Source organism: Lygodium microphyllum, unplaced genomic scaffold (genome assembly GCF_053477565.2).
Source record: "Lygodium microphyllum isolate KBCC unplaced genomic scaffold, Lygodium_microphyllum_v1.1.10 scaffold_477, whole genome shotgun sequence".
In the NCBI taxonomy this organism is placed as follows: Eukaryota; Viridiplantae; Streptophyta; class Polypodiopsida; order Schizaeales; family Lygodiaceae; genus Lygodium; species Lygodium microphyllum.
Window position 1 is genome coordinate 6,597 of NW_028229930.1, and position 19,048 is coordinate 25,644.

At 38.2% G+C, this 19,048-nt stretch overlaps 1 protein-coding gene across 1 annotated transcript; it reads left to right on the plus strand.

The window, feature by feature from the left end:
* Positions 1-17,023: 17,023 nt before the first annotated feature.
* LOC148008051 (uncharacterized) lies at positions 17,024-18,579 on the plus strand. Its single transcript, XM_087674511.1, has 3 exons — positions 17,024-17,829; positions 18,164-18,244; positions 18,353-18,579. Exons 1-3 carry the CDS (start codon positions 17,407-17,409, stop codon positions 18,443-18,445), a joined length of 597 nt encoding a protein of 198 aa, XP_087530637.1. The 5' UTR covers positions 17,024-17,406; the 3' UTR covers positions 18,446-18,579.
* Positions 18,580-19,048: the final 469 nt, after the last annotated feature.

A 19,048-nucleotide genomic window follows, 5' to 3' on the forward strand; every position in this document is an offset into this window, starting at 1 on the left:
TTCAATTTTTTTACCAACTTTGCAGAAATAAAATCATGTGTGCTTCCATCGTCATGCAAAACAATCTTTTCTTGACCATGCACAAAACATTTCATTTTTAATAATGAATGAGAATTTGGCATACCTGATAAAGTATTTGAAGCATCGCCAATATCATCATCATCTTCAGTGAAGTTTGGCATATCTTCATGGTCATCATCATAAGTTACTCCCAAGTGATTGATTTGAATAGCTTGCTTCTTAGACTAACAGTTCAGTGCTAAGTGTCCAGACTACTGACACTTGTAGCAAACCATAAGCTTTGCTTTGGAGACATTGTTGGTAAGGGCTAGAAGTTTGGGTATATTGGGATTTGGATGGAGGGAATTAACAATTGATGGTAAAGTAGGAGGTTGAGTCCATGGTTTACGGAAAGAAGAAGGAACAAAGCCATTTTGATTGAATTTTCAAAAGTTAGAAATGAATTACTTTGTACCAAAGTTACCATTAATCGAAAATTATTGCGGTCCCTTTTCTCGTCCACGAATTTTATCCTCAGCATCATGCGCTAAAGAAATGACATCCTCCAAAGTCTTTGGCTTGAACATATTCACTTCTGCATAGAAGTGACCAAGCAAACCGGATATGTACTTGTGCTTGTGGGTCACCTCAGGAACATCTTCAAGCATTCGAAGTTGAAGTAGAGCACTCTAGAAATGCTCAGTGTATTGTGGCATGGATTCACGATCTCTTTGTTGCAAGAGAACCCACTGTTTGATAGCTTTCTCATGGAACTGAGACGGAAGGAAATTCTGCAAAGATTTCTTTTGAAAGGCTTCCCAAGTAGAGGGACAATCAACACTCTTACGGACAATAGTCCACCATAATGATGCTCTGTCTACTAGATGGTTAGTGATGCATTTAAGTTTATATTTTTCAGCATATTGCTCTTCATGAAAATGGTCGTCAAACTGACTAATGAAAGCAAGAACAATTTTGCCATCACATTGCCCATTAAAAGTGCAAATTTTAAATTTTATTTTACTTATCTTGGCCTCTTTCCTAAGAGCCTGTGCATCAAGCATCGCATCAATAGTATGTCGAATGACATCTTCAGGTTGCACTCCGTCTTGCTTGACAATGGATTGTTAAAGTGCAGCCAATTGTGCTTGCAAGTTTTGACGTTCCCTTCACTCTTCATGAAGCTGCATCATGATTAGATCAAATTTATGTTCCATAGTCGGCTCTAGCAAGTCGCCTTCGCCCATAAAATCGTCCATGTTATGATCCAACATCCTGCAAAAATCTCAAAGAACCTCACACACTCAAAATCTCATTAGAAGGATAAGCGTAGCTCAAATTTGGGTTTACAAGGCTTGCTTTTTATGGCTTTTAAATAGGAGGAAGCATCGTATGAGTAGGCACTTCAAAAATTTGGAGGCGGCTTGTGTTATGCTACCATCACAAATTTTCTTATGTGATCTTGACAATTGGGACGGCCTTGTTCAAGCTCAAACGTGATCTTCTTAGGCCTGCACGTGATAGTGCTCTTGTTGAATCTGGTTCAACAATAGTGCGAGTGTGAACATAATTTGAAGAAGCTTGAAAGCCAATTCGATGTAAAAGATAATGTGAACAGCCACTTGAGGAAGTAAATTTGTGACTTGGATGATTAAGCCTTATCAAGTAGCTTAATTGACTTAAGCTTTTAAGCTTAAGTAGTTCTTTTTTTTTAATTGCATGCTGTTAGAGTATGTATCGTTGTCATCATTGAAGACATACTCCCCGCCTACGATTTGTCGATTTTGAGAGGATTGTGCCTCTTTTAAACTTATTAAGCTTATATTAACTCAAACTTTATAAACTCTTTTTTCTTCTTCTCTCTGTAAACTCACGCTTTGTGTGGGAGTATGTCCACCGGTCCTTCGCCTCCTACGTGTGGTCCTTCGCAATCAGAGGGTACAGCTTCACCACCAGGAACATGCCTGTATTGTCAATTCGTCGCGAGACAATTTGTAGGGCATGTTCATTCTAAGAGCTTCACCTTTGCGCGAGATGGCAAGCGATTGGAAACTCTTGATCTCAGCTCAGCTCTGATACTATTGGTGCACAAATCGGATGCTTTATGCGTGCGTAGTGAATGGCGAAAGGTCCCCAAGAACAAAGAACTCTACAAATCTTCATAATTTCAAGTACAAAGAAAAAGCAAGTTTGCACAACATGAGACAAAAGAGACAAATTAGGTGCAATCTCTCCCCATGCCTTATGTGAGCACTTCACAAGGTATGCATTTATAGATTTATTTATCTTCAAGCTAAAAAATAGCCCACTTTACAAATAGCATGCTTTTACTTTTATGTTTCATGCGTTTGCCCAAATATAAAGTAAGGCGTTTGGGCATCCAAAAGTTGGGTTGTGCCAAAATACAAATATCAAATAATGAAATATTTAACCAAGCGCCTATGTGCATACAAGATAATAAATGTTTTGTCAAGTGCTTTAATAAATAAGTGTGATTAAATAAATATTAGCGCCACGCCTTTAGTGATAAGGCGTGCATCCATCAAAAATAGTAATTCTTCTAGGCATTTGGATTCACGCTATTGTCACTTGCTCTACACATCAACTGAAGCATTCACAATTGTTAAAAAATAATTAAATAAAACCCGACAAAAGTGAATACCCAGTAGTCTTCAACTATAAAATAATTAAATATGTTGGAACTCTGTCCTAACCTTAATTTAATTCGAGTGCGCACTCTAAACTCATAAATGTCCATTAATTTAATATGTATTTTATGGAATCACCCACGTGTACATTAAATTAATTTGATGCCTGAAAAGGACAGGCGTCCCTGCCAACTTCTCGCACAAGGAATCCTCCTTGTGTACGAGCCCATCAAATAAATAGTTTTATGGAATCCACAAAAAAAAACTCATGGAATCCACTGTGGAATATGCCTCTTGGCATCAATTTCAGTCCATTTGAGGTATGCACTGACTTCCCTACCTTCAAGACTTGTTATAGGCTAGTTGAGGAGCATTCCAAGGCTTGATTGAGCCTCTAAGTGTCTACTATTGAGTTGAGAAGCAAGACCATAAGCCTTAGGACTATTCATGTTGGCTACGCATATTATCTAGGCAACTTATCATTGACCCACAACACCTCCTTTTGCTCTCATTTGGCTCCTAGGTGTTGCTTTGACTATTAGACATTTTTCCCAACATTGGAGGCTTGGTTTTGAGTTTCAAGTGCATATATTCAACCATTGACAGTGTAAACAAGGCAAGTCTATTGTAATCGCTATGGATAGCATGTATTTGAATGCCTCTGGTGGTCCATGTAATGCTTCTGGGGCAAGTTTGTGATTCTTGAATATTGGTTTCATACTTGGCCTCTCTTACTTATCATTATTGCGGGCAGTAGGGTCATATAATGCCACAATGCCATACGATGCACAATGATAGGCACAAAAAAGACAAAGGGACTCTTTAGGAAAGACTCCATAGTATGCTTAGTCAATCAGGCTTATCACAGTACTTTTAGACTAAGGCAATTACTACTATTGTTCATTTGATTAATAGATCCCCATGCACTATTCTTGGTGGTAGAGTTACATAAACTTCCCTTGTATATACATTTGTGTGTTTCTAGATGTGAGAATTTTAGCCATATTCCCAAAGACAAATAAAATAAGGTAGATCCAAAGTCTGTCAAATGCATCTTTCTTACTTATGTTGACATAAGTGAGATGGGCTATGGCCCTTGGGATTTCTCGGAAGGTAATATGCAAGCATGATATCATAATCCATAAGAAAAAAATGCCAATGAGACTAGAGCAAGCAGTTAAGATATGATGGGTGATCTTTCAAGAGGACCTTCATGTTATAGTACAACCAACTCTAGTTAGATAACGTGTTGTAAAGCTAGTGATGCAATGGCCCACGTTCTTCCTCTTATGCAAGATCATGGTATTGGATAGAGAGAATAGGTTGTATAAGCTCCACAACTAAACTTGAGATGCTCCACTAGAGCCTCATGTCCTCTTGATTTATTTGAGCTCTCTATGCATTATATCATGGTGACAAAGTCTAGCGAGCACCTTACTTATGAGGAGGCTATGTGTAGAGATGATAGGCACTCTTAGGAGAGGGCCATGTAGTCTAAGTACGATTCATTGTAGGAAAACTATACATGGGATTTGGCTCCTTTACCCAATGGAAAACATACATTTCCATGCAAGTGTGTGTACAAGTTGAAGAGTACCCCTAGTTGCCCTAAACCAACATATAAGGCCAATTTGGTTACTAAGGATTTTAAGCAAGAGAAGGGAATTGATTTTGATAAGATATTCTTCTTGCGATCAAGATGATTACCCTACAATTAGTATTGACCTTGGCTACCCAAATGGATCTAGACTTGTACTAGATGGATGTGAAAATGACTTTTCTTCATGGGGACTTACATGAAGACATTTATATTTAGCATTCTAAGGGCTTTGAGGGAAAGGGCAAGGAACACCTAGTGTGCAAGTTGAGGAAGAGTCTTGATGGAATTAAGCAAACACCTAGGGAATGGCATCATAATTTTGATGCATTTATACATTTCTAGGGTTATTCCCACAACGATATGGATTTGTGTCTTTACACAAAGAAGGCCCATGATGGTAGCCTTATCATTTCAGTGCTATATGTTGATGACATGCTACTTTGCTAGGAGTGCTCATGAAAAGTTGGACGCTTTGAAGACTCAACTCAAGAAGAGCTTTGAAATGAAGTACATGGGGTATGCCTCTTACATACTTAGTATGTGCATTATGCGCAATGGCTCTAAGGGACTTCTATACTTGTCACACAAAAGAAGTATATTCATAAAGTCCTTGAGTGATTCCATATGTAGGATAATGATCTTATTGGCTACCCATCACCTTCTCATGTGAAGGTCAATCAAGCATATTGTCCTTAGTCAGATGATGAGAAGACCAAGATGGTCAAGATTTCATATGCATCTACGATGGGTAGCTTGATCTATGCCATGATAGCCACTAGACCTGACACATAGCATTTGCAATGGGAGTTGTGGCTTTTTATATGGAAACAGCTTATAGTAGGCAACATTGGGATGTCGTGACAGGTATCATGAGATACCTTAAGGTCACTACAAATATATATACATTTGTTATGGTAGTTAGGATACTAGAGTCTTGGCTACATAGACTCTAATTATATAGGATATGCAGATAGTAGGGAAGTCCACCTTTGGCTATGTCTTCGCCTTTACTGGAGGTGCTATTTCTTGGATGTCAAAGGTGCAAAAATGCATGGCATTGTTTATTGACAAGACTAAGTACATTGCAACCACTAAGGCTCGCAAGGAGGCCCTATGGTTAGGCCATCTGATTGCAAACCTTACTATGATTGTGAGTCCTACATTGCATTTGGACTATATGAGTGACATTCAATTGGCATGTAATCTAGTATTTCATGTGACGACCAAGCATATTGAGGTCCATTATCACTTCATTAGAGAGGTGGTTGAGAACAAGCAGATCGAGCTTGTCAAGAACTTGTGACTAACAAGAATTTTGTAGATCTACTCACAAAAAGTCTCCCATTGCAAGGTTATACCTTCCGTAGGAAGATAATGGGTGTAGGATGAGGTGACATCTATTCTTCATCTTGTTGGCCTTATATATACACTTTTTACTTTGTCACTTTTTTATTGTTGTCTCCACACTCAAGTACATTCTCCTTTAACTGGGAGGTTATTGGGGGTTAAAGGCTACATGTGCCTAGTTGTGTACATTTACTTGTACTTACTATCCACACACTTGTACACTACAAGTGGTGATTGCTTGTCACTATCACTTTATTCTCTATGCTTTACATGACAGTAGAATAAGGGAAGTTAGGTCACACATTGTGATCATTAGAGTTCCCACATACCATCTTACTCTCTCTTGCTTGAACCTCCATAGCTCTTGCTTCTCTCTTGCTTTCACTCGTACTTCCACTCTTGCTCTACCTTTCAAATGGATTTTTTATGTAGAAGTAGAATGTGGCAATGAGTATGACAGATCTACAAGGTGCTTAAAATATAAAATTGTCCTTGAGCCCTAGGCAATAAGGTGAGATTGATGGTGATTCTTTGGCTTAGAATGATGAGAAACTTGTGTAAGGGGGGGGAGAATCAATAAGCATTTCAAAGATAAAGAAGACATAGGCCAATTTGGAGGGTGCTAATTGTAGATCTTCAAGATCACATGCTCATCCACCTTCTCTCTCTCTCTCTCTCTCTCTCTCTCTCTCTCTCTCTCTCTCTCTCTCTCTCTCTCTCTCTCTCTCTCCAATTCATGATTCTTGCAAGAGGAAGGAAACAAAGATCAAGTGTTATGCTTTCACACAGGCTTCATTATATAGCCTTTTCCTAAGGCTTCAGCTTAATCTAAAACACTCTTTCTCATACTAACTTCCTTATTTCGAATGAACTCTCCCTCTTTATATCATTCACAAATAGATTGTTCCTATCTCCCCTAGCAAAGCAACTATCCAAATCTCATTCGTTCATCCTTTCATGTGAACTCAATGATGATGAAGGGTTCCAAGTAGAACTTCAGATGCATGGTGAGTTGTTTGTTTGTTTCTTCTCCTTTTACTCCTAATAGATGTGTTGATGGTAATGAGATGATGGAGACAATGATTTGCTCTTGTTTTGACATATTTGAGTGATGATAATGTGGAGTTCATGATGATGATGATGATGATGGTGAAATGGGGGGGATGATTCATGTACTACATTTAGTTTACAACACCTTAGTTACATCGACCTTTATAATAGCCCCATTTCACACGTTAACTCTCAAATTACACACATTCTTATAAATCGTTTGGGACTCATCATGGTTGAATTGAGATTGGATATTTAAGATCCATATCCACGGAGAGAGAGAGAGAGAGAGAGAGAGAGAGAGAGAGAGAGAGAGTCAGAGAGAGAGAGAGAGAGAGAGAGAGAGAGAGAGAGAGAGAGAGAGAGAGGTCAGGTTGAACAAGGTGGTGACTAGAAGGTCTTTGGTTCAACTCCCAATTTTGCATGGTCTTTTAATATAGGTGCTACAAAAGGAGAATTGAACCCAATTTTGTGGGTTAATAAAAACAAGTGGCTTACTACAACGTGAATAAAAATCGATACATTTTTTTATAAAAAGATGCAAGTAGAAAGAGAGAAAGAGAAATATGTATTATAGTTTGAAGGAAACAAAGAAGCAGCAGATAGCATAATCAAAAATTTCCCTTCTATGCGGATATCAAACCTCTCAACCATCCCCGAGTTGATTTCATATACACGAAAATATTTCAAAACTCAATTGCAACCACATTAATCATAGTCTCAAACTCAGATTTTGGAATAAGAATATGATGAAGATGACTATTTGTTTAGCTTTTTTTGGGGCAAAATGGCTTCACACGTCTAGAATAGGCTTTTCTAAGAATGGAAAATTTCTCAGGAAAATCATGTAACAAAATTGACACAATCATCCCAAATTATCACTTTCATGCAAACCTACCAAGAAAAAATAAAACACAAAAAGCATGATACTTTTTTGTTGAAATTTTTTTATTTTTCATTTTCGAAGACTCATATCTCCAAAATCGTGAAGAATTGGACCAAGCCTGTGAGATGACAAAATATTCTCCTTAATCTCCTCTTTGGACTTAGTGACAAAAACTTTGACCAAATTCTACTCCATTTGATCATAAATAAACTTCTAAAATAGGTATTATGTCTAAAAGTTAGAAAAAATCTGACCAAAAAATTGCCATCACCAAAATTCGTCAAAACACTCAAAATAACCTAAAAATCATTTCCAAATACTAGCTACATACATGTCAAGAAAAAGTTCAATATGACTTGATTAGGGTGCATCACATTCTTCCTTTCATCCAAAAACTCTATCCTCAGAGTTGAAAATGTGGATATTCTTGTTGCAAACTATCTAAATGAACCCAAGTTACATCCCCTACAGAATATATATCCCATTTCACGAACAACTCCACAATATCTCTACCTCTAAGATATCTAACTTTACAATCTAATACTAATTCAGGTTTGTAAACTTGTCATACAAAAGATTATCAAAGTTAGCAACATAGTTTTTCAATAAACTGACATGAAAAACATGATGAACCTTGACATGAGATGGCAATTTGACTTTAAACGCAAGTAAATTAATATTCATTTAGAATTTTGAATGGTCTTGCAAAACATGGAGATAACCTTCTATCTTTTTCAAGAAACAAAGTTTTAACTAGGTTCAACTCTCAAGAAAACCATATCACCTTCACTAAACTCAAGTGTTCTCTTTTTCTTGTCATAATATTTATTTTGCCTTAGTTGTGCCTCTTTAATATATTTCTTCATTATTTTTAATTCCTCACCCATTGTTTCAAGTATTTGTTTTGAAATTTCTACTCTATTTGAAGCATTTAAAAAATGAACAGTAGTCACATAGTTATAACCATACATTCCTTCAAACGGAGTGATATTAATGTATGCATACCACGAACTATTGTATGCAAATTTAATTAAGGCCATATATTTAGTTCAATTGTTTTGTTTTTCATTTACATACATTCTAAGCACATCTTCTAAAACCCAATTCACTCTCTATGTCTTTCCATCAATCTACGAATGAAATGTAGTACTCATCCTTAATTCAATCCCAATAGCTTTAAATGTTGCTCTTGAAAAGTTAGATGTAAACTTTTAATCTCTATTAGAAACAATACTTTTGGGCATACCATGCAAACAAAAGATTTCTTTCACAAATAATTTAGCTACATTTAAAGTGGTGTTAGTCTTTTTCATGGAAAATAAATGTGTCATTTTTATGAGTCTATCTACTACCACAAAGATACTAGCATACTCTTTCCTAGCAACAAGCAGCTTAGTGATAAAACCCATAGATATGGATTTCCACATTTGGTCAAGTATATCAAATGGTTGCATTTCACTAGGCATACATTTTTGTTCAATTTTTACTCGTTGGTACTCCAAACATTCCTTCACATATGTCTTAATGTCCTTCTTCATCCCTAGATAAAGGAATGAGTTATCGACTTAGTTGTAAGTCTTTGAAAATTTGGGATGAGCTAAGAAAGGCAAAAATTATGGCATTTGTTAAGAAAAAAATTCTTGAAGTTTAAAGCAATAGGAATATACAAACGATTCAAATAATAAAGATTTCCCTTAAGCATATATGAAACTTTCCATCATATATTCCTCCCAAGTTTTTATTTAAGAACAACAAAATTTTAGAATACATGGAATCACCCTACACTTCAAGTTGCACATAATCAATCTAGTCAATTTGTATAATAGATAAACTATTACATATATGTCTACGACTTAAAGCATCAATATCTTTGTTTTCCTTTCCGAATACATATTTGATATAAAAGTCATATTCCCGTAACAATTGAAACTATCTCTTTTGTCAATTATTTAATAAAGGCTAAGTGAAAATGTATTTTAGACTTTGATGATCAGTTCTCAACTCAAATTTCACACCAATTAACAAATATCTCCAATGTTTTAGAGTTGAACTATAGCAACAAGTTCTAAGTCATGTACAAGATAGTTCATCTCATGTCTCCTTTATTTTTGAGATTCATAAGTCACTATTCTTCCCTCTTATGTCAACACACATCCTAATTACTCCCCAGTTGCATCGCAAGACATACAAAATGTTTTTTTATCTCATGAATTTTAAATGTGCAAATTTCAACCACTTTTTGTTTCAATGTTTTAAAGGTTTCCTAACATGCGTGTGGTCAAACTGAATGTTTAGTTTTCTTAGTCAATTCAATCAAAGGACTAGCGATGTTAGAAAAATCTTGAATATGAGTTCTCTCTTGCTGAGCTAATCCTAAGAAGCTTCTCACGTCTTGCACACATTTTGGTACAAGCCAATTAGTAATAGACTTTACCTTCTTTGGATTGATATGAATTTCCTCTTTAGAAATAACTCTTTCTAAATAAACAATCTTATCTTTTACAAAGAAACATTGACTCCATTTAGCATAAAAAAATGTTCTATCAAAATTTTAAGAGTTTTTCTAAGATGTATCTCATGTTCTTGATGATATTTAGAATATACAAATATAGCATCCAAGAATGTAAGAATGAATTCATCAATATGTGGATGAAAAATGTTGTTTATCAAACATATGAATGTGGCTAGTGCATTAGTTAATCCAAAAGCTAGAACTGTGAGTTCATAATGTCCATACCTAGTCTGAAAAGCAGTCTTTGGAATATCCTTAGACTTTATACGGATTTGATGGTAACATGATCGTAAGTCTACTTTTGAAAACACCTTTGTACCACTTAATTGGATTAATACATCATCAATATGTGGAAGGGGATATTTATTCTTTATGGTTTACTTATTAAGACCTCTGTAATCAATACAAAGTATATATGTCCCTCCATCTTCTTCTTGAACAATAGAGGAACATCCCAATGAGATACACTCGGTATGATAAATCCCTTTTTCAAGAGATCATTGTTGGGAATAAAGGCCCTTGTGCCTTTTAATGTGCTCAAGTATGAACACAACCTTCCTTAGCACTTGTACTTACACATATATATCTATCTAAAAACCTAAAGAGGTACACTCATCATTGTACCCACTAATCATGCACACTCTCTACTTTTATCTATCTATCTCTCTCTCTCTCTCTCTCTCTCTCTCTCTCTCTCTCTCTCTCTCTCTCTCTCTCTCTCTCTCTCTCTCTCTCTCTCTCTCTCTCTCTCTCTCTCTCTCTCTCTCTCTCTCTCTCTCTGTGCGTGTAATGAACGCTGACTGCCTTGATCTTCATGCCTCCCAGTCACTACAAACTAGTATCAGAGCAGGCAAGAGATAGCTCAGGTGTTGCATGAGTCCCAGGTGGACTTGACGAGTAGCAATTGACAGTCGACAGGTGCAGGGAAGTTGAAGGCAGGCTTGTGAGAGGAGGAAACAATCGACAAGTGCAAAAGAGGCACTTGACTGGTGCTGAAGCGTGACAGGCAACAGCAAACACGATGGCCAAGGCTCACGGACGACGACTGCAGCTAACGAATAACTAACAGGCTACACAGATGCGCTAACGAGAGACCATGCAACAGGACAACATGCATGAAGCAGTTGGGTGCAGCTAATAGGCTAGGCGACTGGTCAGGTGCAGGCATAACAAATGTCTAATGCACGAACGACTGGAGGCGACTATTGCGTGACATGACGGCAGGCTCGCGCGCAACGAGGATAGGGTACTGGGCTGCACAAATGACAAGCAACGGCCCATTTTCTCATTTTTTAAAATCTTATTTTCTTCCCCTTTACCAAGTGTTCACACCTACAAGCACAGAGTGCAAATTTGTGTCTTGAAATTTGGGGGTTCTCCCAAATTTGGTGCTGATACACATTGCAGTGATCTCTGGACCAAAAATTGCAAACATTGAATGCACATGCCTTAGAAAATTTTTGAGGGTTCTCAAATCCAAGTGAAATTTTTTGCTCGGGTGAGTCAATTTCACTAAAATCTATGCAATCGTGGCCCAAAAATTTGGGGCTTTTTTCGAATTCGGGGATTGTGATGCAAGACAAGCAAATTTGTCTCAAAAATTGTAGGAATTTGTGACATTTTGCCTCCAACATTTGGGGCTTTTCATGTACATGCAAAAATTGGGCTGAAATTTACCCAATTTCTTGACGTTTATGCACATTAGACCCCGTGCAATTTTGAGCTTTTGTAGTTTAGGCAAAAATTTGTGCGACATTTGGTCCTTTTATGTACATGCAGGTTTAATTCCATGCAATTTAGACACCTAACACTTGGAAAATTTTGTGGGTTTGCTGAAATTGCTCTATTTTGGCAAAATTAGCATGTTCTATGCATGACAAAGATAATGTAGATGTGTGGTTGATGCTTTGAGCACAAAATTTTTGTGGGTTTTGACCGTGTGTGTCAAATTTTATGCTCGTGGGTACATGCACAAAAGAAATTGCAGCTAAATTTTGGGATTTCTCATGTAATGTGATGTATATGTCCTTGGAACAGCTGTAATCAGTTGTGGAATGTTGTAGCACATGGTTTGGTGCTTCTGAAAAATTAATTACAAATCTGAAATCTCTCCTTCTACATGGTTATCTATTGCTAGTTGGTACTTGTTTGTACCTAAGTCACTTGTGTGACAGTTCAGGCCTGCATTTTACTGAATTTTTTTTGTCGCATTTGGGTCGAAAAGCATGGTTGGCAGCAATGACAGCAGTAATCTGATGCACATAAAGAAGCATGAAGGAGCACATAACTTTGCGGTTTGGCAAAAACAGTGCTACAACATCCTATTGCAAAAGAAGCCGACAAAGCCGATCAAAAGCAAAGGGGCAAAGCCCACAGACATGGAACAAGACGATTGGGATGAGTTAAATAAGCTTGCATGCTCAACCATCGAGCTATCGATTTCTAATGCCTTGCTATTTAACATTGAAGGGTTGGATTCTACATATGCTATTTGGACTCGGCTGGAAGAACTGTATGCATAGAAGAGTGCTGCAAGCAAAGTGTATTGGTTGAAAAAGCTTATGGATTTGCATATGAAAGAGGGTACAACAATGTCTACTCACTTGAGTGAGTTTAACTCCATTTTCAACAACTTGTTACCTTGAAGTTCTTGATTGACGAAGAATTTAAGGCTATGTTCTTGCTTTGCACTCTTCTAGAGAGTTGGGATACATTCAGGACTACTATGAGCAATTCCAATGCAATTCTTTTAAATGCTGATGTAGAGAGTGCTCTACTCATAGAAGAAATGAATTGGAAAAACAATGCATCCAGTAAGTCTTCTAGTGCTTTGCATACTAGGGGTAGGTCACAATAGAAAGGCAAAATTTCATAGCAAGGGACGCAATAAATCACATGGCAAAGATGTTGAATGCCATCACTGTGGCAAGAAGGGTCACTTTAAAACATGATTGCTACAAATGGAAGAAAGAGAAAGGAAAGGGCAAGAAGATAGATGATATCAAGGAAGAGAAGAAAGAGGGTCAACAACTCAACAAGAGCAGTGTCAAATTGAAGAGGTGAATGTAGTCACTCATGACAGTGACAATGGGAATGATGTACTTTTGGTCTCTTCACACTTTGGTGCACATGCTTTACTTGCAGATATAGATGATGACATGCATGCCTGGATTCTTGATTCAGGTGCTTCCTTTCATGTCACCCCTCATTGTGAGTGGTTCTCTACCTATACAAGGGTCAACATGGTGTTGTCCGTCTTGGGGACAACTATGCATGTGACATTGCAGGTATTGGCAATGTGCAATTGTAGTTTCAGCATGGCTCTATCTTCACACTTTAGCATGTATGGCATGTACCTCAACTCAAGAAGAGATCGATTAGCATACGGTAGTTGGATGATGATGGTTTTCATACTACTTTTGGTGATGGAAAATGGAAGTTCTGTAAGGGATCTAGAGTGATTGCCAGAGGTTGTAAAAGTGATACTTTGTATCCTCTCCATGTATCTAGTGTGAGTGATCATGTTGTTGCCTTGATCGAGCAGCCAAGTGTTTCTTTGTGGCATGGCCGCTTGGGACACATGAAACTACCTGGAATGAAAGTGCTCTCTCGTTTGGGTTACTTGTCTTGTCTTGGTTATGTTGATTTTGAGCATTGCGATCATTGTATTTATGGTAAAGATGCACAGACGTCTCATAAAAAGTGTCTTTCGCTAAAATCTTTTCCTCTAGAGTTATTACATTTTGATGTATGTCAAATGCCATGATTATCTTTAGGGGGAAACAATTATTTTTTCACCTTTGTCGATGATGCTACACGGAAGGTATGAGTTTATCCTATTCATAGCAAGGTTGAAGTGCTTGACAAGTTTAAAAAATTCTTGGCATTGGTTGACAATCAGACTGATAAGAATCTTAAGTGTCTTCGCTTTAACAATGGTGGGGAATATGTGTGCAAGACCTTTCAGGCATTTTGTGACATCAAAGGGATAAAGAGGGAGCTCATTGCCCCTCATAATCCACCCCAAAATGGCATTGCAGAGCGTATGAATCGGACCATATTGGATAAGATCCGTACAATACTGTCTCATGCTACATTATCCCATGGTTTTTGGGGAGAGGCTGTTATGACAGCCATACACTTGATTAATTGGTCACCAAACAGGTCTTTGGGGGAGGGAAGGGGGGAGTTTTCCAAGAAGCATGGTTGGGCAAGCCACCTTCATATGCTCACCTAAAAGTGTTTGGCTGTAAGGCTTTTGTGCACATTCGTAAAGAAAAACACAGCAAACTTGAGCCAAAGTCCTGCAAATGCATTTTTCTAGGATATGATGACAAGGGTGAAACGGGGTATAGATTATGGGATCCCGAGGAAAGGAAAGTAGTACGCAACAATGATGTTATCTTCCGGGAAGATCACATGCATAAGCAACCCGAAAGGACTGAGGAGGTCCATAGGGTTGTATTCCATGAAGAAATACCTTTTGGATAGCAAAATGTGTCCACTGTATAGTAGCAAATTCCTGTTGTGAATGAACTTGTAAATGTAGAAAATAATGCTAGAAATGATCAGCCATCTATTGCCCATGATAATGAGCCACTACATGTGCAGGAATAGCCAAGACAACAAAGCTGTTAATGCTGATTTGGAGGCTGAAATGCCAAGGCAACAAGTTGAAAATGCTCAACACCTAGCAAACAATGATCATTGGGTTAGGAGATCATCTAAGGCTACTAGACAACCTGATAGATTCATTCTTGGTGCAAACAATGTGGCTGATTATGTCATGTTGACAGATTGTGGTGAACCGTGTTGCTTCAAGGAAGCAATGAATAGCCAGGACAACAAGAAATGGTATAAAGCCATGTTGTCAAAAATGGAATCTCTTGAGAAAAATGGCACTTGGGACTTGGTGCAGTTGCCGAAAGGGCAGAAACACTTCCATGCAAATGGGTTTACAAGATGAAGGTCACTTCTGGTTCCTCGCCAAAGTACAAAGCAAAATTGGTTGCGAAGGGGTACAAGCAGGAACATGGAATTGACTTTGATGAGATCTTCTCTCTTGTAGTCAAGATGACTACCTTGAGAACCATTTTAAGCTTGGTTGCAGCTGAAGATATGGAGCTCATATAGATGGATGCAAAGACCGCATTCTTACGTGGTGATTTGCATGAAGACATATATATGCAGCAGCCTGAAGGGTTTGTTGAAAAAGGAAAAGAAAAGATGGTATGTAAACTCAAAAGGAGTTTGTATGGGCTGAAACAAGAACCAAGAGAATGGTGTCATAAGTTTGAGTCATTCATGCAGTCTCAAAGTTTCTTGGTTGTGTATATTGATGACATGTTGATTGCTGGCAGGGATACATCATTAGAAGAGAAAAGTGAAATCCATATCGAGGATTTGGTTGTCAAAGGTAAGATCATTGCAAATAAAATGTATCGAACATGCATTCTTGAGAACATGCTTACTATGCAAAGCGTGGCTTAAGGCATGAAGCACACGCCATATTTGTGATGCCATGTGAATTGTGTTGTAGGAGTAGAGGGCTCATAGTCTATTCTACTTCTTATTTTTGAATCTACCAAACCCAATAAAAGAGAATCTTGAGCCTACATGGCAGGCAATGGATGCATCCCAAACCTTTTTTATTCTCTCTTTTTGTCTTTACTTTCTCTACTTTTTAATAGATTCATCTCTCTCTCTCTCTCTCTCTCTCTCCAAAAAAAAAAAAATCCCTCCCAATATCTTACGTGTGGGCCACCTATATAGCATTGCTTGAATTAGATGCACCACTTACTCTTTCTCTCTACTTTTTTTGTAGATTCATCTTGCATGAAATCACGGCATTCCATACCTCTCTCTCTACTTTTTTTGTAGATTCATCTCTCTCTCTCTCTCTCTCTCTCTCTCTCTCTCTCTCATTCATCTTGTATGAAATCAAGGCATCCCATACCTTTCTTTATTATCTCTTTTCCTTTTTAAATTTCTCTACTTTTTGAATAAATTCATGTCTCTTCACTCTCTCTCCCCTATCTTGCATGCTTCTAAATGAAAGATGGACCACTCAAGATAAGCAAGATGTTGATTATTGAGTATACTTGAGATTGTAAAGAAAAATTTTGTCTAATTGTTTGATAGGTAGTATTGCTTATCTTGTGATATAGTCATTGATATATCCTTGGCAAAGTAGAAAGCTTTGCACATACCTTCTCCTCTTTCCCCTTCCTCCAAAACCTTTTCCACTTTTAAAGCTTACTACCATGCTCAAACTTTTCCTCATGACTTTTTGAGGCTACTAAATAGGTGAAGGCTCTCGTCTACCTATCTAGCTTTAAGTCCAAATGCCTAAGGGATGTTGGACTCTTCAATTATGTCTAACTCATTAGTATGCCCACCAAAGGAATAAGTTTGGGATTGATTATTTCATGTTTACTTTGTGTATAAATTTTGAGGGTAAACTATATTGCCTTAGGGAAAATGTGAGAGGAAGCATGAGTTTGTATGGATGGGGTATTAATCTTAGAGGGTTGTGAGAGTGTTTATCACACTTGTGTGCATGTAGGCACGTGCACCTTCATACATAGTCAAAGAGAGAGAGAGAGAGAGAGAGAGAGAGAGAGAGAGAGAGGGTGGGGGGAGATGAAGGTGTCCCATGTGAGTGGGAATTACATTACCTAAGAGGGTCACATGTGCAATATGTGTACGAGAGAGAGAGAGAGAGAGAGAGAGAGAGAGAGAGAGTGTGTGTGTGTGTGTGTGTGTGTGTGTGCGTGAGAGTGTGTGTGTGTATTAAAAGGACCAATTTACAAGTAGGAAATATGTTTAAACAGAGAGGAAGGTTTGTACATGCTTGCCTTTTAGGCTCCCACCCATATTAAAAGGATCAATTTACAAGTAGGAAATATGTTTAAAGAGAGACGAAGGTTTGTACATGCTTGCCTTTTAGGCACTCTCACACCCATATGTAAGTTAGCAGGAAATATGTGTGGAGAGAGAGAGGTTAAACACCATCACTTTACATGTGCCCCAATGACCCTCGGGTATAGTGGAGAGAGTTAGTCTTATTAATGGCAAAAAAACAGACTTACAAATAAAAAAAGATATATAATCATCACTCAACAATCAACAAATGCATTCATATAATTCTTAAATATTAGAATCAGTGTTATAAGTTACCGGTATCTTTCCTCTGCAGCAGGACCAAAATTTCCTAAATCCATTTGACGATGATGAAGTTTGCATCTATTTGAATGTGTCTGCAGCCAGCCATGGTGGTGAGGCTTCATTAACCAGCATATTAACAAATATAGAAAGCAGCAGCAGAGGAGGAGGGATATAAAGGCAGGAGAAGCTGTTGAATATGCTAAGCTCGCCAATCCCGGGAAGTGGACTGTTCTCATCAACAAGTTTTAGTCCATCTCTGAGAAGGTTCCAGCTAGTCGCTCAAAGGGCGCCTTTTGGGTCATCTTCCTCGACAACCAATTGCTATCACAGAGGAGTCTATTGTGCCAAGGGGCGAAGCAACCCCTCACAGGAAGCCATATCAGATTCTGGTTCATTGTTCCAGGAGGAGGGTTCGGACAGTGGGTTTGCTGCAGAGGACCAGCAATCAAAGAATGGTGCAGCTCGGTCTGCTGGCAGCGCAGATGACCCAGCTCACATCGAAGATGCAGAGGTCATCACCGATGAGGTGGTTTCAAAAACGAAACGGCCGGTGGAGACTGCAATGCTTGCTGCGACCGCAGGACTTGCATATTTCTTAAGCAATTCGCTCCGCATTGAGGTAGGTATTGTAACTTATAAAAGTATTTTCACAGTATTTAATCAAATCTACAGTAGACACTGCCCTTCAGTCGCTCATTTTGCCCTGTTTGCCAAAGGTCATTGATTGCACCTGGATTTCTTTAAGCTAAGTTATCATTGTTGAGTCGATTTCTGCCTACAAGCGTCATTGCATGGTGTGTTGAATTCATATCTGCCTAACATAAAATACATTGTCTAATGAAAGAGATAGTTAAGTTTTGAAAAATTTTGTTCCACTACCCTATGATTTGTCAAGTATTTACTTGTCATCATTACACAATCAGTTTACAACAGCTGTTATTGTTCTTTAACAGAATTATTTTGGCTGCTTTTTTCCTTTGCCACCACTTATTTCGTCATTGAGGTGGGATATTGCAGCAGGCAGGAAGACAATGGTATGTTCTTACTTGCTTGTGCATGCTACATGTATGCCTGCATCTTTTGATTTGAAGTTTTATATTACTTTCTTCTACGTTGTGTTGATTTTTCCTACTTTGTATTAGTGGAACATGTGGAGATATACTAGGGTCTGCAAAAGAAAGCATAAAGTGTATGACCATAACCGAAACACACTGAGCAAAGATACTAATGCATAATGCAAAACGGAAGAATGAAAATGAGTTGAATGAATGAAAAGTGCCAAATAATGAATGAGTGAATATATGTACACAATGCTCAAGGGGGGAGGCTGAGGGAGGTGTCCAAGGGTGTCCTTCAATAATGGATCCCGCGTCTCGAAACCGCCAGTTAGAGCTGTGGAAGATGCAAGAGTGGGCTGGCAGCAAAATGCAGCCAGAAGGAGGAGTGTCGAAATAGGATGATCCACCAGGAGCAAGGTGATAGCAATAGAGCATGATCTGGAGCAAAATGCAGCAGGCCACTAGGGTAATTCAGCAATGGACAGCTGGAGAAGGCAGAACAGGTATTGAAGATGTCAAGCAGGGAGTCTGACTGTTGCAGATGATGGCCAGCAGGCAGATGTCAGTTGAAACAGCCATGCAAACTGGAAACAGGCTGTTATGATACATGGAGTGATGATGACTGGCAATTGGGAAAAATGTACCTATGACAGCCACCTGGAGTTGATGGTGACAGCAGTAGGATGTCCACATGAGCTCTAGAATGTGATGTCAGCAGGCTGGGAACAAACACAGTCTACCAGAAGATGATGAGTGGTAGTAGCATGGCTACTGCAGCAA

Excerpts from the sequence above, each read along its gene's own strand:
- LOC148008051 (XM_087674511.1), top strand. The coding sequence starts at position 17,407 with ATGCTAAGCTCGCCAATCCCGGGAAGTGGACTGTTCTCATCAACAAGT. Across the intron at positions 17,830-18,163 it reads GCAATTCGCTCCGCATTGAG|AATTATTTTGGCTGCTTTTT; the intron begins GTAGGTATTGTA and ends GTTCTTTAACAG. Across the intron at positions 18,245-18,352 it reads CAGCAGGCAGGAAGACAATG|TGGAACATGTGGAGATATAC; the intron begins GTATGTTCTTAC and ends ACTTTGTATTAG.